Source organism: Pseudopipra pipra, chromosome 3, assembly GCF_036250125.1.
Source record: "Pseudopipra pipra isolate bDixPip1 chromosome 3, bDixPip1.hap1, whole genome shotgun sequence".
Lineage (NCBI taxonomy): Eukaryota > Metazoa > Chordata > Aves > Passeriformes > Pipridae > Pseudopipra > Pseudopipra pipra.
This window is the reverse complement of record NC_087551.1, coordinates 91920646-91942947: the sequence shown is the minus strand read 5'-3', so window position 1 is coordinate 91942947 and position 22302 is coordinate 91920646. Positions and strand designations below refer to the sequence as shown.

General features: G+C 35.6%; 1 protein-coding gene across 2 annotated transcripts in view; it reads right to left on the bottom strand.

Annotated features, from left to right (window-relative positions):
* HMGCLL1 (3-hydroxy-3-methylglutaryl-CoA lyase like 1) overlaps positions 1–22302 on the bottom strand; it is a 75429-nt gene that overhangs the window by 24884 nt on the left and 28243 nt on the right. For both annotated transcript variants that reach the window (XM_064650320.1, XM_064650319.1), the window contains exons 6-7: positions 10124–10187; positions 6720–6908 (exon numbers count right to left, since the gene is read on the bottom strand). In XM_064650320.1, the coding sequence (XP_064506390.1) occupies positions 6720–6908; positions 10124–10187 (253 nt within the window). The remainder of the gene's footprint in view (positions 1–6719; positions 6909–10123; positions 10188–22302) is intronic.

The window sequence follows — 22302 nt, the reverse complement described above, 5'->3', positions numbered from 1 at the left end:
CTAATACTAATTCCTTTACCTTTTACAAACTATAGTTCCTGATATGACAACTAGACAACTAAAGATGCAGTAGAACAGAATCTGATGAAGATAAGAGAATAATTTAGAGTAAATTCTCTGAATCTGTTTTTTTTTTTTGCATGGGAAGAAATTCATTCACAAGAGGAAAAAGATGCACAGTAATGAAAGCAATACTGGAATGTATTTTAGGTCCTGATCAACCAAATCAGTATGGCCTTAATGATGCTAGATTTAATCAATCAGAAAATGATCAATTTTCCATGAAGCTTGACTTGAAATGTACCACTGACACTGAAGAATCAAATGTGCAAATGAACACCACTTACAGGATGGGGAACTCAGAAATTAAAGCATTTAAGATGTGATTAGGAAAACTTCAATAAAACAACATTCCAACAAAAAAGCAGAAGCATGCAAGGACACAAGTACAGAAAAAGAGCAAACAATATCTGGGCCAAATTATTTTTTTAATAAATCTACAGCTTCAATACTATTTGTACAGAAATGATCTTTGGTTTTTAAAAGCAACTTTGGTTTTAAAACCACTTCAGATTTTATTTCTATAGTTGTTGCAATGATTTCTCCGTTTATATTGCATTTAGACCTAGAGTGATAAATACGTATGAATTCAATGAGATATAAAGAAAGATGGGTAGATTTGCATGTGGAAATCAATGTTTAAATATGTTTTAAAAGACAGTTGAGGTTTGACTGTAAGCCAAAGGGAAGTTTGTCTACTGTTCCAAGTCAGGTCTAGTGAAGTAATTTGAAGATGAGAATAATCTATACCTGATGAAGGATCTCTTTGTCTGATTAGTATCCTGAAAGAGGTTTAGACTTCAGGTTTTTGGTTCAGTAACTAGGGCTGAAAGCTTCTGAAATTCAATCATTATATTAGAGGCAGCTAGAACAATGTAGATTTTTATTATTTGTTAATCCTTTATAATATATGAAGTTTCATTTAAAATAAAAGCCAAAATCCACAAACCCATACATATAGGCTACCTATCAGTATATGCATGTAAACAAATTTTTGCCTCACTCTCACTGCTATTTCAGTATCCAATAACAAATATATTGCCCTTCCTATCCTAAAATGTTAAAAAAATAAGAATCTTGAACTAAGTCTACCATTTAATTTTTTCCCCTAATAATAGTGTACCAGTTGTAGTAATAGCAATGATTAATTTGTGAACTATCAGGCTATCAAGTTTTTCTGAAACATAGGGATAGAGGTAAAAAATTTTCAGTTCCTCAGAAATTGCATACTATGCACATTCTGCAAAAAGCAGCAGAAAGTAATAAAAATACAGTTACTACTTCTTCTGTACTGATCTGAGGAAAGAGCAAAAATTGGGCTGCTAAATCTTTTGTACTGATCTGAGAAAAGAAGCAGGAGTGGTGCTGCCTGTTCATTTGCTTGTTGTATTATTTTGCTGATATTACAGGCAACAATGTAAAACCAGTACCTATAAAAAGACCAAAAAAAAAAAGAGAAAATACTGGAAAGCATTGGTCAGATTTTTAGCATGAACACCTATGTTTTTATTTTCTTCCCATATGTAGGTCTGATTTATTCATTTGTGCAGTATGTTTTTTCACTTACAAAAGTAACTAGCTGACTGCTCATAGTAACAATATTATTTCATAAAATGCAAGTGTGTTGCTACTTTACCAAAGTAGACACTGTCTTTTAAGTTTTCTTCCCAGGAAGAAAATGTCTACCTTGCAGCCTGGTAAATTTTCACAATTGACCTGCCATTTTCCTCCTAACTTATCTGCTTTCAAATAGAGTCTTATTCACCTGTCATGTTAGCTTTCAATATTAAACAATTCTACTCACTTTCTTTCCTAATATCACGTACTCCTTCATGTCTGCTTTTTTAATTACTACCTTTAGCTAAGTGCTATGGCATTTTCATGGGAAGGGAGAATAAAAGGAAACAGAAACAAAAAAGCAAACTGACGTTGTCTAAAGAATTTTGTGTTACTGCCAACAGCTCTTTTAGTTTGCTGACAAATAATTCAAATGCACTGTTTACACTTCAAACCCAGAATATATCTAGGATAAATTAGTTCCTACAGAAACCCAAAGGCAGAAAGCTATAGGAAGACCCTTATTTTAAAGGACAGGCATGTTGTAATAGTCTCTCGCTTTACTTAAAATTATATGTATTCCTGTACTCTTATGTTTGATCCCAAACTTTTTCTTTTGCATATTTTAGAATATTACACAGATTTTCACTTACAAATTCTGCCAGATATCCTGTTTTTCACAATTTTTCACAAATGTAAAATTTGCAAAACCTAATTTCTACACTTTAGAACAACTGCCCTTAACATGAGCATCATGGTATTGCAAATTATTCATTTAATCAGGAAAACCTAGGACCCACAGGCCCACTGATCCACAACCACAGGCCTAGGATCCACAACCACACTGATGGTGCTTTCCAGCTTGAAAAAATTCTGTTTCATAATTCTATTTGTTTCCTGCCATTTAGCCAACTTTTCACTTATTATATGCCACCACACCTTAATATTAACTTCCAGTACAGGACACTGTAAATTGTTTTCTGAAAAATCAAAGCATAGGATGGCCACTGTATATCCTTTGTCTTCCTTGGCAGTGACTGCCTCAAAGAATTCCAGCAAAATACTGAAGCATGACCAGCCCTTCCTGAATTCTGTACAGCTATTCTCAGTCAAGCTGTGTTTTCTAATATTTCCCTATCTGAACCCTGAAATTAGTTTCTGGAGATCTCTTCAAAGTCTTCTGCAACTTCCTGGCATATATTTGTAAACAGCAGAGAAAAGCAAACTTGTGAGGTTTGCTGAAACCTTTCCATTTCTATGCTCTCCTCAAAATAAGAATGGAAAAATATTAACATTTTTTCAATATCCTAAAAAATGTGCATGCTTCATATAGCAAGTCTTTCCCACCTTCACACTGTACCACATAATGACTTACAGAGTGCCAGGCTGTGCAGGTGAAAAGAAGTGGAGGGTTACAGGGCTCAGATAATTTGACTGGGCATGTATGTATTTTGATCACTTGCCCACTTGTGTAACTTAGCTTTTTTAATCTCAAAATTACATTCTATACAAAGCTTAAAATCTATTCTGTTTTTAAATTTCAATTTCAAAAACAAATTTTAAATCTTCATAAAAACTATTTGTACTTGTACTCTCAAATTTGGATTTTGCAGTCTGAACCTTGAAAATTTAATTAGAGGCTTGCTAAATTCTTTCTAGTACTAAACTGGGGATTTTATTTCAAAATTCCTGTTTTCTGGAAAAAGAACTAATAAAAAGTGGTTTCATTTGGCATGTAATCAATCTCATTCATTTCACTGTGTCCAATAAGGTGGAAATGATTACACAATGTGGTAAAAATCCTTGGTCCTTGTCAGTCTTGTTTTCTTTAAGTTCGTATTTGATCCCAGTAGTGTAGGGATCAGTTCATATTAATGAATTATGATAGTGATTTGAATTTGATAAAGTTCTATGGGACTACCATGAGATTTTTTCATTTATTGAAACAGGCAGCCAAAACTCCTCTTTGCCTCTAAGTGTATTCTTTCTCATGTTTGCATATGTGCTAGGAAGAAAGGCAAACCTATTTCTGTCAACTACACAAGCTTTAAAGGAAAAGATTTCTGTAACACTTCCATTAAAAACTTTCCCTTTCTTACCTGTTCTGTACACACAACAAGAGTTAAGGAAACTCGAATCGTCTTAGATCAATGGTCTACCTTACCAGGGCCTCTGCAGAAGTTTCCTGACCCATCTTTTTACCCTTCCTTGGAGGTCTGTAATAATTTCCTATAAATGTTTTACTACTTCTTTTAGCTACATTTTGTTTGTCACATTAGCTAACCCACATATGTAATTTTACTCAGAATACCATAATCTCTAACTAGATCTCCACATCACTTCCCATCTTCTGAATTTATCTCTTTGGTCAATTTATACTCTGGTATTTTTATATTAAACCATTTAACTAAGAGCCAGTCATGTTTCTACTTTAAATGTTTATTGGTTTGTTTTCAAGCATCACTTCATGTTCCTCACATTTTTACACAGATTCTCTTCATAAAATAAAGTTAACTTCATTTTTCTAGGCAATGCTTTCTATTTGTATTACTCACTTTAGCAACTCAAAAAATTACTTACTCTTTAAAAGATGGCTAATCTCTCTCCCATCTTTCACTACCTATCCTTTTGCTAAAACAACACACATAAAACTGAATGCTAAAATTGCAAGACTACTGCCCTGCTAATTTCTTATACAGATACAGCCTGTCCTTTCTAGATGACTTTGGATCAGCCCCAAACAGAAGAAAATATTCTGGGTAGTATAATCCTGCATGGAACAATGTGACCTTTATAAAAAATCACTTACTGAATCACCAGCACCTCTTTCCACTCTTAGGAGATCTCCCATCGAAGCAATGCCTGAATTAGTGCAGAGTGATTTGTGGCTTTCCAGCTGTCATTCATTAATTCTTAGGAAATACAATATACAATACAATAGTACTCAGCTTGAGGTTGTATTTTGCAATGTCTTAGGAAGAGTGTAATTTGTTTGCTGAATGTTCTTTAAACTTGTTTTCAAACAATCACTGTAGCCTATTGTTTCTATAACCCTCCAAATACATTTCAGTCTTGATGAAATATTGTGTCGGTCACACAGACCCATAAAGGGGGAAGGGTAAGGAATTGTGTCTGTGGAGAGTTTGGGCTATGAAACAGCAGCTGAGTTGAAAACAAGGGTTTTTACTCCAGTACTTTGCTATTCCTGTATCTTTGGAAGAAAGTACAGGAAAGCCTGACAGCAAGGGCCAGAAGTTACCTGGGCACGCTGATCCACTGGCTTTGGCACTTCACAGCATGGCTGACCTGTAAAAGTTGTCCTGTTTTAGAAGGAGTATGAACTGTAATTCACTGAGTAGCTGCTTTGTTTTGACCTGAGACAAGAGGGGATGTTGTGAGGTGCAGACCACATTGGAGGATCCAAGAGCCTGGGGATCTACCTTTAGAATGAGCCAAGGAGCAGTTCACACAAAGCCAGTCAGAGAGACTGTGTAATGCCTGCTTCATCAAGGACTTCTGGCAAAATCTGTGACAAGTTCAGCTCAGCCAAAACCACTGCACCTTTAGACATGCACTGTAGGAGAACTTGAGCATAGAGGGAAGTTTTCTTCTGGGTCTCAGGCACCCCTGGCTTCCCAGAAATCTGAGAAAGTTGCATAGGGGTTTCCTTTTAGGTCTTTTGCTCTTTGAATTTACATGTTAATTATCCTAAACTGCGTATTAGGTACCTAAGAGCTTTTTTCCCTTTAAGTCTTACAAAGCTGATTTCAGCAGTAAATAAAAAGACAGAAGCAAGAGGTAAACTTGAGACAAGAATCACAGCAAATACTGGGGTTAAAAAAGCAGCCATTGTTCAGTGTTTAGTAGGCACCATGACAGCAATTATGTTAAGGAAGGATTTGAAAAACAATGCTTCAAGTACTTTTATGGCCAACTCCTCCCATGCTCAGGGGTTTTCATGCTTTTAGCTATTGCATCTGCAACTGAAGCTAACTGTGAAATTAGCAATTTATTTATCCCATGATACATACACACACAATTGCAATAGTAAAAGTGAGTAAGGGTGAGTGCTGTGAGTAAAAGTTAGAACCTTTTTTACAAGATTTTGTCCTTCACTATGTAATCAAATACCTGTGGATTCCCATATTGAAACTTTCTTTGTTCCTTCTTGTGGCTTATATCACTAATACTGGTAACACAACTGCTGTTATATCTAAACAACATAATATGAGCTCTGCCAAAATAACTAAGGACAAAAAAAAGTTTCACCTTCAAAATGGTTGCCTGAATTACAAGGAAGCAGAAGATGCCATTAAGTATAAAATAGAACAATAAAGGCCTACAATTTGTAAACAGCTTTTGATTCTGTAACAGTAAAAACTGGTCTCCTTATGAATACATGTGCACATTAAGGTATTTTTCAAGATTATGTCTTTACAAAAACTACATTAGAACCTGCATTATGTCCTATTCTGAAAAATATATCAACAAAAGAAAAAAAATCTCTTCTGAAAATTAACTATTTCTGATTATTTAGCCACAGATACGAAAGCTGATTAAATAAAAGTTGTTGCTAATCTTAGTTGGAAGATATAACTGATTAAAAAAAAAGAATAATGAAGGCATGTCAACAGCAATAAAATTATCTAGACAATTCTGTGTACATAATTACCAATAATCTGAAATCAAGATGTAATTGTGCATTATTCCATTTTTTATCTAGACACCTTTGTGAAATAGAAATTTTAGTTTAGTGGACCACAAACATACAGCTGTTTCTAAGAAAAGTGGAATCTGAAATAGCAGAAAAAATGTATTTTATGTCCCTCTTTCATCTAGTATCAATGGAATGTAGTTTCCACTGTTTCTTAGTGATTTTGTATGAAATTGAAGGCAATAAATAGACAAGGATTGACATTTTCTGGTAAAAGCAACCAGAGTAATACCTATTGACAAGCTGATGTGAGAGCGATACTTTCTGAAAGTTTATGACTGCCTTTTCCTCTTCTAATGATCTTTTTAAGAGCAGCATTTTTTAAAACAGCATTTGAATTAAACTAAGACTATTACTATTGTATATATAAAAAGAGAAACTGAGTTACCTGTATGGCTGTGAGGATATTGGCTAACGCCTGCCCATACGTGTCATGACAGTGAACAGCAAGAGCGCTCAGAGGAATTTCTTTCATAACAGCTTCCAACATTTTTTTCATACTTCCAGGAGTCCCCACACCAATTGTATCTCCCAGAGAGATTTCATAACAGCCCATACTGTACAGGCGCTTAGATACCTGATTGGAAATAGAAAAACATGAAGAGGTCAAGATAAAAGAATATAAAATATCGTCAAGAATATACATTTAAAAATACATATTTCTGTACAGGTTTCAGGTTTTGACCTACTGAGGTGGATCTATCTATCACACATGCTCTATTCATTCTTGAAAATTGTCATCCGAGAAGATCCCATAGATCCTCTTATTTTAAATTTATAGTTCTGCTTCTGTACGTGGAATAACCAACCAAGTCAAATCCTTCAAAAATTTGCTTTTGACTCTCCCACAGAATCCAAGTAAGCAAAATTTTAAAACTACACATTTTCTGTCAAGTCCTTTCCCAACATTTTTCTGTCTCTGGGGACTCTCCAGCTGTTTGGTTTTCTTCGTGTAATTTTCAGCTTATAAGCTGTGCAGGGTAAAGACCTGCCATTTTGTTTGCTTATTACATGAACCCAAGCACATGGCCAAACTAAGACAATAAATAATTAACAAGAAGCCTGATTTTGCTTTCTCTTGGTGCTTAAAAAATCAATAAAAACTGAAGTTTTAACATGTTGCAGTCCATATTAATTTTGCTATATTAATTTTGTTTGCTTTTCATGAAATCAAACACTAAAATACTAACAAAGCAAAACTGCAACTTAATTAACATTCTAGTCCTTAAGTTTTAAAAATTTTCTTAATACCAAACAAAATTGTATACAAATAGATCTTACTTATGTAAGTAGAACCCTAAATATTTCTTTGAGGAGTTTTTTGCACGAGTAAAAGAACTGAGGCCTGGCTTCATAATTTTTGCATGAAGAGAAACATATATTCAGAAGCACAAAATCATGTTTTCACTGACAATATTGCTTTGGAAATTGAATTCAGGATCTTTCCATCTTATTTTTGTTGAATTTATTTGGAAACATTTCACCTTACTTTCAGCTGCTGAAAATGTTTGTCCCCTTTAGGATTCCCCATTGTGTATTAATGATCCCAAAAGACCACTCCACTGGAACAGAATCCCAGTCTAGATTTTTAGAAATGAAAAAATACAACTCTTTTCCAAGACATCTTCAGTTGCACTGCACTCTGCTGTTAAAGCAATTCAAGGACTGCATCAGTGGGATTGCTGTGAATATGTCTGAGGAAGCTGACAAAGTGCTGCACCAGCAGTCTTGGAAGTGCTGGATTAATATTGCTGTTCACTTAATTCAAAGAACAGCTGAAAAAGAACTTCACATTGTCTGAATTGCCCTGCTTAAGGCTTGGAAGTGCTATGACTATTGCAAATGTAGTAAAACTGTGCTTTAAAGTCAGACTCACTGGTTCATATCAACACAAATTCAATATACATTTTAAGAAGGGGACAATCACCAGATTGCAAAAGGGATTCTATCACATGGTATATTTTTATGTCATCAACACATGGCAGGCATTTTAACTAGAATACTGTTGTAAGAAAGAACACAATCATCTGCAGTTAGGGGTGGATTACATCCAGCTACTCCCCAAACCTCAGCTTTCCTTTAAGATCAGGGTAAAGGAAGAAGATGGCTTTTTTTTTTCTCCTGTTCTTTCTAATTCATGATTCTAAGTTTTTCTAGATGAGCGTTTCAGTAATAACTGAGACTATATAAACTGCTAGAAATCATATTGCATTCACTTCTCTTCCATGTTGAGTCCTTAGGTCTTTCAGCCTTCTGAAAACAAAGTTCTGAAAGATGAAGGAAGAGAGATTGAAACTCTGCTAACAAGTTCATCATCACCACTGATGTCAGGATTTAACCTTAAAGTGACTCTTACAAAGAGATCTATACTTATTTTCAAGAAGAATGTGCATGCTTGGAAGCTGAATGGGAGTTTTTCAAACTGAATTTTCTACTTTACCATAGTAGGAGGCAGCCCATTAGTTATGTCTTTGTAAGTTTTCAACCTGGATTTTTGGGAGGAGGGTGTGGGAGAAGACAACACACTGTTTTGTCGGTGTAATTAGGATGTGATTATGAGCTTGCAGCTTTGTTGATTGAATGGCATTATGTTCTGCACCACTGAGCAGTTTTACTATGCATGAGTCTTGTGCTACTCCCCTTGGGAAAACTGCCCTGACACCAAGCATTGATCAAAGGAGCTCTTCTGTGCAAGGTAGTTAAAAAAAGAAGCCTGTTGAGGAACACAATAAGCAGATGTCATCACTGCTCTAACTAAAGCTAACTAACCTTCACATATTAGAACAAATTAATTTAGAAACACTGATTACCTTTCAAATTAGCTACTTTCTTTCAAATATGTGAGTATGTGTGGCTGCTGTGGGAGAAGTATTATACCAAGTTGCTTCTGGAATGTATACTAGAGAAGATACAGGAGAAAAGGACCTGAAAACCACCCATGCAGAACATAATATATTAGACAAATGTGGACTAGCTGCTAGGGCTACACAGTAAAAGACAATTGTTTGGTTATTCTGCTAGATCAATAAAAATAAGTGATTAAGTGTAACAGAGAAGACAAGTCTATCCCTAGGTGGAAGGCCAGTGTGTTCTGCCTTCAGCCTCTTGAATTATCTCTCCGCTTTCTTTTTTAACATCCATTTCAGCTTTCATACCCTCTTTGCCTTCCTACAAAATTTTACACTTGTGTTTCACTCACCTCCCTGCTGGGAAAAAAAGGCTGCATTAAGACATCTTCTTCCTTATCCTTTATCCTAAAGGGGAAAAGGGGGGCAGGAAGGGTGGGTGCAACTTACTCCATCATGGCAGTAGAGCAATTTAAGAAATCATATTGGGGCTGAGTTTTGGCTCATGTATTAATCACATGACACTCACCTGAAGCACATTGTAGCAGAGGCTCTACCAGCTGACAGCACAGTATGCTTATTCCAGTATAAAATGGATTTAAAAAAAAGAGGTTGTGCTGGGAACCATCTTGGACAACACAGTCTACTGACATATGTGCTAGAGTCTATTTCCTTAACCATTTCCTACTTACTTTGTAGAGGAAATAGAACATTTTTTTTTTTCATGACTGATAACAACCAAAATACACTATTTTTCTCATATTTGACTGCACATGGTTGAGTGAGGTTATGCACCCAGTTTTAGCATTAGATATATTTTGTCCTTGTTTTCCTTAATTTTTATCCATTTAAGATCTTTTTATGGTTAAGTAGAGAACATGACCTATAGACATTTTAAAATGTATTTTTGATTCATTAAAAAGACAAGCCAGAAGTTCACTCTTACTTCTGCCACTTTAGCTGGTGTGATGTTTCCTTCATATGGGCATCCCAGTGCACACGACACATACCTGTAATAGAAAGAACACACAATGATACTTCTGTTTTATATGTATATATCTACCAAATGCATGTATTCATCCATGTGACATTTAAAAATGGGTTAAATATAATTTTTAATATTTAAGACAGTCAATGCAGAACAAAGATTTGAATGAAAAGTTAAAATTACATCAGAAGAAAATAGCAGGTTTGTTAATTGTCCTTTTAAATCACAGAACGGAGATTTATAGCTTTATTTACACCCAATGTATGTCACAGGGTTTAAAGGACTGGCAATGAAGCCAAGTAAATGATGCTGCAGGAGACTTCATTTTTCTTGGTATTTCTTTATGAAGTTGCAAGAGTCAGCTCAAGCTTTGCCTTGCCTAGCCCACAGAAGGTATTCAGAGGAAGATACCACTTTCTTCCTTGTCCTAGCTACTCGGATCAGAGAAAGCAACACATGGACGCAAACAACTTTTAACAACCCCACCATCTCATAAGTCATCAGAACTGTGGTGAATGAGGTAGTTTCCACCCTCTATCTCTGTATTGGCATCTCTGTCCCATTGCCCCAGAAGAATTATAGCTCCATTGCAAACTGCAATTTGGGTAGGCCTTGGGATAAGAAGAAACTGAGAAGCCAAACCATGTCCCTCAGCAGCTACTGGCTCCATAAAGCACAGAAATTGAAAGCCACAACCAAACTTCCATTGTTCAGCCCTAATGCTCTTTTAGCATAGGATTTGGTTGAAATTTCCCCTTTTTAATGACAATTAAGAGCCATGAAATTCTAATTAAACTTCTAATTATTTATCTTAAATTTATTAGGAATACAATTAAACTAACCAGAAACAGCCAGTCAAAATCAAAAGTGTGACTCTAAAAAGATTTACAACAGATTCAGAGGCAGGCAGAGTCCCAGTGGGAGGTTGCTTAATTGCTTTATAGAAGAACAAGAGCCTTCATCGATCTCCTGTCATTCCCTTTTGCTCAACACTGAAGGATACAATGTAAAATTATACACTGTATAATGCAAAAGGGATTGAACAGATGCCAGTTTGTATGTAGTCAAGGTTTGCAGGATGAAGGATGTATTGTTTCTTTGCAGTTGAAGGAGGAAGTGGTTGATATAATGTGAAATTAGGCAAAAACAAATTGTGAAAAAAAGTCCATATTTTAATGCATAGAACATATTATGTCCCTTATATGAAAGTATGATCTTGGCACACTAGAAATAGCAGCAAGAGTGAAACAAACCTTGAATCTAAACAGAACTTGATTAGCCCTGACAAAGAAATGGAAATTAATTTTGTTTCCATGAAAGTGGTTGGGTCCATTACATCTTGCTCATAATTTTAGTCCAGATGCCTACTAGGCATGATTTCAATTATCAGTATGTCATTATGAAAAACAGCTTTTTTGAAACTTGGCCACAGAATTCATTAGATATCAGCCCCAATTATAGATGCCACTGTTTAAATTTCAAAATTATGAATTTTCTTATCTACATTAAAGTCAAAAAAGTAGCTACTGTAAACGGTTAAACACTGCCCCAATTTTCAGTGACACATAACTCAAAAGCAATTCAGGATAATTTCCTTATTATTTTTTTATGCATACAAAGTTTTTCAAATTAAACTAAGCATGAAAAATTTCAGTCCCAAAGGATTGCTTTTTACATAATACTACACTGCCTAGAGCTAGCGAATACATACACTTACTGAAATTATTTTCAAAATTAGCCACACCACTTTTTTATGAAGTGATCAAGAACAGTCCTAAATACTAAGTAAATGCAAAACATACAGTACATATGTGCACATGTTCCCTTTATTTACATATATCTTTACAGGTCAAGAAGACATGCATTTGGTAGTGATAATGTGGCATGAATGACATCTGGAATGGAGTAGGGCAAACAAAAGCAAAAGCAGACCAAAAGGTATCTAGAGAACAAGGGAATACTCCCTGTGGTTCACGCCAGCGAGCAGATTGCCTGAGCTCACATAATTCAGCTGGGCCTGCTGGGGTATGAAAGTATGTGGTGACCTGAGAAATCTGCCTACTACAATACACAAATCTGTTTGAGATTATGAACTCTCTGCATACTTACACCATTGTGACTAGACTTACATTTTAAACAAGGAAAATATGACAGATATATTTGGGCATCTAATATTCAATATTAAACTGGAGAAAATAAGGATCACTGAAAGAATTTGACAGGAAAAGAACTTCCTATCAGAGAGACAACAAAGTCCTGTGGACAGTGAAAGAACAATTCTTCAGTAGAGTTCATCAAGAATGATCTTGGCAGAATTTTATCTAACATTTTCATTTAAAGAATTGGAATAAAAAGTAGAAACGTGGTGATAACATTAAATTTTTTGGCACTGTCAATAAAAAACAAACAAAAAAAAGCACTGAGATTCCACTGAGAACGGAGAGAAGCAATAGAAAAGGGACTCAGTTGATGGCAATGACAAAGAAAATGAAATGCTCAAAATGAGGAATGCGCTCCAGACATATATCAGGATAAACATTTTTAATAGAGGACATTATAAAATATAAATTCCTTTTGACAAGATCTTACCATATTGTTATTGGAAATAAGAGATAAAATTTGAGCCATTTGTAGAAAAGTTCATACAAGCTGGAGCATATGCAAGCAAGGGCTGAGTAAAACTAGGGATACAGAGAGCCTAGCATACCAAAAGAGAAAATACACGTCTGTGTGAAAGAGGGAAGATAATCATATGTCTGGTCTGAGTATTTGCCAAGACATCTACAGTGAAGGCAGTGCTGAGTGGGATGCTTTGTAATTGCATTTGTGTGCTTCCAAATTAATAAGCAAGAGTGTGAGGAAATAAGTTTCACAAGGGAGGTAGATCTGTTATCTACAGATATGTTTGGCTGCGACATTTTTTTTTTTCAGTATGAAATAACCCATAAGGCATCAAAACCACAAGAGAATACAACCAAAGCAGAGCCCCAGGACCTCCACCCACACGCTTCCAAAATGGGAGACAACTTTGAAGAACATGATGAAGAACTGCTTAGAAAGAAGAAAATTACCAAAACAGAGCCATGGAGAGAAACAGACAATAAAAATTTAAAGAATAGTCTGGTCAACTGCAGCAAACACTACTGACAAGTCAAGAAGAATGAGGAAAGACTACTGTTTCTGAGATCTTGTCATCAGGGAGTTTGGTGAGAGCTGTTGCAGTTGCAAGCAAGGAACAGAAGCCAAAGTGTAGGAGTTATAGGAGGGAATCACAGAAGAGGGTCCCCAGACAGTAATTATAAACAGCGCCTTCAATGAGTTCAGGAATAAAGAAGAGATAGGCGATGAGATACGATATGAAGAACCAAGTAGGGTCAAAGGTGCAAGTTTTAAGAGGCAAATGCTTGCTTATATTGCAAGTGGAAAAGAGCCAGAGGACAGTGAGAAGTTAAGAAAGAGAATAAGGGAGGGAAGAAATAGGAGGAAGAACAGAACATGGGGTCACTGGGGCAAGTGGAAGGGGTACACGGAAAGTAGACAAGAAACTTCTGCTCTGACAGTAGAGGAGAAAGGATCAGGGGAGGGGAGAGAGAGTGACAGAAGGAAAAGGATACTGTATCTATTTTTCTTAGTGGAAAAAGCAAGATCCTACATGAAGAAAAGCAGCAGAGGAAAAAAGAAGAGTTTGAGCAATAAGTTGCAGAAGCAACTGGGATTTAATTTGGGAATTCAATTAAGTTGGAAAATACAGCTGTTTTCTAAAAAGATAGCAGGACTGAAAGAAAAAAATACAGTGTAATGAAAAAGACTATCCTAATCTCAGGATATTCACCAGAGACACTCCACAGTATGAGAGCAGAAGCAAACTGGGAGTTCACAAAGCAGATTCTGCAATGGAAGTGTTTAATTCTAAGTATGTGCTTAAATCTCTGTTGAATCAAGGCCAGATGTAGCTTAACTACATCTTCAGCATGCCATCAAGAAAAGAGCCCATTAAACCAGTGGTGGAAAGAAGGACCTGCAAGCGAATATATCTATACAGCTGCTTTAGAAACACATGGGTATATGATGTTTTGTGAAATCAGAATTTCTCCCTTTAATAAAAAGTGATAAAAAGAAGTTTTCTACTGTTTCACCTGGCAGAGTTTACCCAGTCTCTTGCCTGTTCTACAGATTTCACTGCAGGTGAGGATCATTTGGTCTTCTACTGAATTGTTTTCTGTGCATATAAAAATAAAAAAATAGACAACTTTACTGCATAATATTTTGCACAAAAATGCTGAACAGCCTCTGGGGATGAAGAGAGAGAAGGAAGAGGAAGAGAGTTTTCAATTTCTTCCAGTAAGCCGAAACCAAATTGCAATGTTCCAGAAATGGTATAGACAGTATAAGGTCCCCACAATCAAGGTCACTGGGAATGGTGATAATCACCACACCAGCCCAATGCCTATGAAGAGAAGAATATAAAACCTCAAACAGGGTAAATGAGCAAACTTTTCTTAACTAAAGGGTGTTAAAAGGAAAACGAATCCAAGCAGAAACTGAACTCCATGTTGTAATCAGCCCTTTGTCAGCTTGTTTCAGCAAGAGTTCCAGAGCCAGATCCACAGCTGCTACCACAGCTGGAGGCATGGAGCCTCCTGAGAAGCCAGTTGCAGACTCAGATGCTGCTGTTTCCTGTTTATTATTATAGTGTAAGTTTGCATATAATTTACCATGTTCACTGCAGATGTATTTATTTTTATTGGATGTTTGTGCTAAAATGTATATGCATCTCATTTGGTGATTTCATAGTATCGCGGTTGATATATTCTGTCTCTGTGCAAAGCAAGCCATCAGTTGAAAACAGGCAATCCTTACAAGGAAGAGAAGAGAGCAACTAGAAACAGAATCTCCAAGCCAAACCCAAAATGTGTAAATAAGACCAGGATTTTTTTCCCACATTTGAGTTTAAAAAGAAAAAAAAAAGAAAGAACCTCTCCATGTATTTAGTACCCAGTTACAAGTAATATATATGCTATTCACAGTGAATACTAGAGTGAAAAATATTTGTTACTATTTTCAGAATGCCTAGAAAACACTGTTAAATTGGGAACTATGTTCTAGAAAATAACTACTTCTCTAAAAACATAACCAAACAGCTACAATAATGAAGGGCCACTTTACCATTTGATTTTTTAATAACTACCTCAAGTTATCTATGGAGTAATACATAACATACTGGCAAAGATATTGTATTGTAACCTCATAATTTCATACTAACATTTCAAGTCTGACTTATTCCCTTTAAGAAGAAACGGGCAAGAAATTTATCCCTCCTTTTTTCTTTTTTTTAAACAGCTTTTCTGGCCCAGTAATAATATTTTCTCTCTGCAGGTACAAAAACAACAGGTAAAAGTTGATATAGCGTTACTCCTAAACCTCCCCTCTTACATAGAGCAATCATCCAGTATGATAGAGTTACTACAATGGCTCCACCAACCTTTTCTTAACCTGTTCCCAGTACAGAGAAACGTACCAACTCCCCACATCCCAGCAATCTCTGCCTTCATAAACTTCTCCAAGGGACTGTGACCAGCTGGCTTAATACTGTGTAACCCTGTAGGTTTGTTTACCATTCACATACTAAAATGTGTTGCTTCCAAGTCTATTAAATGTTCATCTACATTTTGTTGTTCTCATAACCTCAAACATAGGCTCACTTATAGTGACATGAAGGTGTTTAATTGGTTTTACTATCTACAAAAAGGATAATGGGCATAAATCATCCTATTATCAATATAACTGTGACTGTGCTAAACTACACAGTGTAGTCTTAAAAATGGGCATTTTAAAGCAATGTGAAAAAACACATGTATTCTAGCCGTAAGTATTCCAGAATACCAGCAAACACAAGTTCAAGTGTCTGTATTCATAAAACACACACTGCTTTGAATTGTATTGATTTTTGCAAAACTGAATTGTTGGAGTTTATGTTATGGTACTTCTAATTACATATAAAAAAATACAGTATTGTAAGGCCATATAAATATCTTAAGTTATTTAGGATGAACTGTAACAAAAGAAAACATAACATTGTTGAACTGAATTATAAAGATCAGATGGTCTTGATAATCAGAAGTTTTAGACAAGTTTCTTTATAAACATGTTTTAACATGTTTCTTTATAAACAAAACAGACATCATTATTAGTTTCTGAAATCGCTTGTTATAAAGTATATTAAAATAGAAATAATGTGTTCTTTCACATTTTTTTTGCAAATAAATCACCAAGGAATTACATATATTGTAACCTGTAAGCTTTATTACAGCATAATATAAAAGGTAATAATAGTAATATTGCACACAATAGTTTGTTTGGCATCTATTTGTCACAGAAAAACATATTGCTATATTTCAAGTATATCAACCAGGATTTGAATTCTATACAAACACAGGTGTAAGTCAAATATTGATAAATTTCAAAATGTTTTTATGTACTGTGAACTTCACCATTCCTAAAGACATAGGGCATAAACAAAGGAATTACATACACCAGTTCAGAATTAATGTGTGATTACATAGGCTTTCACGAAGCAGCAGCTTTGTAAGGAAATGCTTCTAGAGTTATTTTACAGCAATCATTTGCATCTGTTTTCACACTGAGTCTCTAAACATTTGCACAAATGGCCTTAGAAGAGCTATTCACATGAAAAATTTTCAGGTCTGGGACATAAATACAGCTTTTAGTTGCTAATCACGGAGAAGTGTTCTTTTAGTAAAGGAAAAAAAATTACAACCTTTAAGGCTTATATCCCCTGTTCATTTTTATTAGGACTAAGACAGTTCTATACAGAACTGAATGTTTCAGAGGGAGATAGTTTGATTTTATTCCATTGTCACAGGACACAAAGTAGGTTGTGAGGTACCATTCGCTGAAAAGGAGAAAATGCAAGTCCTTACTTCCTTACTGTTCTATTGTACCAATTTCAATTAATTCCTGTGTCTTTTTAAATTTTGGAATAAATTAACTTGGAAGAATCTTGTATAATCAGAATTTACTTGACATTTTCTTCATATGTACAATATTTAACTTAAAAGACAAACCAAGCGACTACTTGCAATTACCATTTGCCACCAATGTTTATCAATCCTGGCTATTTGACTTAATTTTTAACCACAGTAACTTGTGATATTTTTAATAGTATCTGAATTATGCATTAAAAGATGCAAATTTAAAACCAGCACTATTTTGTGTTACTTCACATGCAAGACATGCATAGTAGTAATTTGGTGACCACACAGTTCACAACTGATTTGTCTCAGTGTCTTCACAGAATGTGTCTAAGATGTTAATGTAAAGTTTTTATGCATGTACAAAAAAATAAAAATAAAACCCCCTTATGATGCTAATAAATAGTCTAACTTCTAAGACCATACGCAACATTTCAACTCTTCATAAACATTTGAACTAATTTAGTAAACATTTCGAAAACTGTGGACTGTGCTACAGTTTTTAAATGTGACACCTGACAGCATAAATTTTCTGGATGATGATCGAGTCAATGTTAGTGCAGCTGTAGTAACAGTAAGACATGCAAAAGCCTAAAGTTTAGTTTCAACTGCCTCAGTGCATTTTTCATAAGATTCAAGGATTGCCAATGATTTATGCTCACTGCATAAATTTTAAATTGCCAGTAAAAATAGGAAATAAAATTTGAACCTCTTAAAATTATTTTTGGAAGTATTTTTCAACTGCACAAATAAGGGGTTAGGGCAAGGCACTAAATTATCCATTTCCTGCAAATAAATAATGCTTTAAACAATAATAGTGTTTTAGAAAGGAAACAATCTCTGTATTGAAATGAATACAAATACAATTTATGCATATTAATATTTTTATTACTTAAGTAATTATATAAAAATATTTAGCCTACAAAATTTATATTAGAAGCCAAAACGTGTAGTCCTGGGAGCTTGCTTAAGGAAAGGCTGCAGGTTTTGGCCATGGTTCTTTAAATTAGCCAGTCTCTAAAAGGGTGATTAAAACCAAAGTCCACAGAGTACAAATCTTTGTCCTTAAAGTCCACATTTTCATTTTCTGTTACCTTGCAGCACAAAGCCTATTTCTTCTATCTATTGTAATTTACACAAATTAAAAGGTCCTAATCCTCAGCCTATGCACAGGCTGGGATTCATCTGTTCTTACTTCTGATATCAAAGATAATTACCTACAGCCTATGTCATCTATAGAATGACCAGCATTGGATAGGACCTAAGCTCCTTTAGTCAAGAGGATGGATCATCCAGAGAGTGTTTCATCTTATCCTAAGGCAAGTACTTTAAAAAGCACATACAGTGAACCACAGCCTGAAGGCTGCCTAATTCCCTATAGGTACTACAGGAAGATTTAGGATGACAAGCTCAGGCTTGTGTGGTCATGCTCAGATCTGCCTCATGTTACATCAATAGTTGTAAACAATATATAACTACTTACAGTAAATAGAAGCCACACAACAAAATAAAACCTGAAACTAACCTTCTTGCAATTAAATAACAACCAGTCAAACCATGAGCACCTATTCAAAATACTGAATGTCAAGAACAACTTGCCACAAAGCCTTGACTGTCTCAGCATTTAGAGAATTTTGCATGGAATGGGATACCAAAATCCCATTTATTTTATCTGTCACTAAAAGCAACTTCTTTAGCTATTGATGAGGAGGTTTAGAGACATAGCAACACGACCAATGTGATCAAAGCAATGTCCAATTTATTATTTAAATCAGTTAACTTTTATACAGTTTAGTTTGCTCAGGGTACATGCTCACAACAAGATGACTGGATAGCTCAGTCTGTGCACGCGTCTCATGCTCTCAGTTTACTGGATCTGAGGCTCTGTCCATGAGACCTGAAATCATTCTTGGCATAGAAACCTCTTTCTAATTAATCTGCTTTTGGGGGTTTTTCCTAGATCTGCAGGTGTACTTTTATCTCTAGGTTCTCAAGGTTTTCTTACTCTAAACATATTATGTTCTCAAACCTTATAGTTAGACACACAGCTAACAAGTATAAACATCACATATTTTCACACAGTCTACAAGTATAAACAATACAGCTTGTCACTTCCATGGCAAGCAAGGCCTACAGAGTGCAGGAAAAATTGTTCAGAGAAATCTCTCTGTTCCGGCGACATTTAGCAGCAGCTAAATATGGGATTATAGATCACAGGCCTTATTAGTTAATTTGGTTTTGATTGTTTATTTCCAGGAAAAAGTCATCTTGGTTTCTGTGAAATCTCATTTTAAGTTTTTACTTTCTGATTATCTTTTCACACCTTTTTTCATTGAGGAAAAGAAGCCCAGTGTTTTATCTCATTAAATACAATGTAAAACTTCAGAAGTCTTCTACATGTACTGCAATTTTTGGGAGGTAATGAACTACTTTCTCTCAAGTACTAATGAAATCCCTATAGTAGTGCAAGCTTTTGTTGGTTGTAACTACCAGAGAAGATCATGGTTTAGTTTTCTAGAATTAAGCTGGAAATGACAGTTTGCTCAATAATCTCTCTCCTCAAAAGCAGCTGCAATGTTGTAAACAGCTTTACTCACTTCCTGGATTTGCCATTCAAAATTGATGCTTCCTCTTTATGTGTATTTTTTCATTTTTTAACTAATTAAAAGTTTTAAGTCCACCTTCTAGAGCTCTGTTCAACTGCTGAGAGATCTACTATTAAAAAAAAAAAAAGTTCTTCTGAATTCTGTATTTCTATATTCAATGTTCTGCTATTTTTTTATCAGAATTCTACTCAACAAAAGACAGTACAGTGGAGCTTAAAAGAAAGTAGTGAAGTAGATGGACACTAACCAATCCCTTTTTATTATTATTCCTGAGCAATCATTCTGTCTCAATGTGTCCCGGGGATTCCTGTAACTCTGCAACCCATGAGGAGTGCATCTGAATGAGTAAGAACAGGCAGGAACAAGAATCAATACTTGGCAATTATTCTCTTGAAAACATATCAGTCTAGACTCTAATCCATAGCAATATTTTATTCCTCATTAATTATTATTTTGCCTCCTCAAAATCTACCTGGGAGGAATTTTTTAATAGAGTACTCAAAGTCCAAATGTATGGTGTTAACCAGTTCTCTTTTATCTTCTAACTTATTAGCATGTTCAAAACATTCTTTTCAATATTTTCATATACTGAAATTCATGTTCAATGTATACTCAGAATTATCTCAGTTAGAGTTTGTTGTTATGAAATAAGGCTCCATGTTCTGCAATTTAGATTCTCAGCAGGTTTTTAGCAGATTGGCTACTTTATTATTCAGTTATAATAGATCCCCCTGGAAAAATACCAGCAGTTCTCTCCTAAACTTTTTGTTTTGTTGAAGTGTAGCATTAGTCCATCATCTTATCTCCTAATGCCTAAATCTCTAATTTTCACTGGATAAAGTAATTCTGAAGCTAATATCATGTGATGAAGATACATGTAACATTCACATAAATGTAGCTTCTCTTCAATATACTTATCCTCTCTATTTAGGTTCTTTACTTGGGTATAATCCCATAAATTTAATGATTCTGTCAATGGCTTCTTACTTCTGTATGATTCACTTTTCTTAGACATGTAAGCCTAAGGAAGAAAGTTACAGCTGGAGTGCACTTTACATAACATTCATTCATAACTTTGATCACTTTGCAGTCTATGTGATACTACGCAGTTCACAGTTGAAGTGTTCAGTAACACACTGCACCTTGAGTGACAGACTCAATAAAATTGTTCTGCATGTACTGTATGAAATTTGCCTTACATTTGTGCTGAGGAGCCTGAATCTCAGTGGGAGCGCTTCAAGGCATGGAGAGACATTTACAGCACCTGAAGAAACTCCATTTCATGGACTTGCTTGTCTATACCTAGCTTTGAGCACTGTTTGATGTATTTTCCCCACTTGGCTGTACTAATCCCATTAGTTTCTATGGTCCCGGACTTGCCCGGGCTTGCCCAAGGTTGTTTTCCTGCCAAAGGTTGTTTATCCCCTCACTTTCCCGCTCATCCTGCACTGATTAGCCAAAGAGTGCCGCAGTACGGGGTGGGTACCCATTGGCTCCTGACACTCAGCTCCTCCCAAGTTCCCCCTCCTTTCCTGTGTTCACCTATCCTGCTGTACCCAGAGATGCCAATCTCATACTCCTCCCCGTTACCGAGCCTTCCTGACCCAAACCCTATATAAGTCCCTGCTCTACCTTAATAAAGGGCCATTGCACCCCAACCTTCTGCCTTGTCGGATTCCTTCCAGGTGTGTCAAATCCTACGGTACACCCTCACAGCAGCAGCAAGAACCAGACTGATAGTGGAAGAGACTGCAGACAAAGACACATAACTGATGTTTACTACTGAAAATGACCAGTGTGGCAAAAATACAGAATCTTATTAAAAGCCATAAGTGTGCATGTGAAGAAAGAATGAGGTGGCTGCTGGTGTGAGTGTGTTACGAGTGAATGAAAGAGAACTGTGTGAGAGTACAAGCACTTTAAACACTAAGCCTTAAAAAGGTAACACTACCTCAGCCACATGGTCACATTAGAAGAATTCAATTCATAATGTTTACCCCCCAATAAAACCTGTTGTCGAAATAAAGTGGAATTTTCCCTGTTCTACACAAACCCTCAGACAAATAAAGGTTAATGTTTCTTGTTTCTCCCAGTTACATAAGTACCACTCAGTTTTATAAAAAACCCTCAGATCAATAAAGTTGTTGTTTATCCCAGTTACGTTACACCCCTTAGGAAAATAAAGGTTCAAGTTTATATCAAGCAGGTTCAAAATGTTAAAGAGAGAAATTCTAATAAGTAGGTTTGTTGAAGAACCAGGGTGAGGCAGCGAGCTGGGTCACTGTGATACAGTGGTAATTGTTAAAGGTTTCACAAGGTTTAAAAATGTAGTGTTCTATTACTTGCAGTATTCTATGACTCGTCTTAATAATAAAACTGAGGTAGATGTAGGGAACGTATTTTAGGGATGCTGGATGAGGCACCCTGGGAGATGTAGTCCCAAATGTACTCAAATACACACGGGCAGTAGCAAATCCCATGGTGGTTGGTTAAGAGAATCATATGTTGTTTTAAAGTGCATATAAAAGATGCTGTTTGC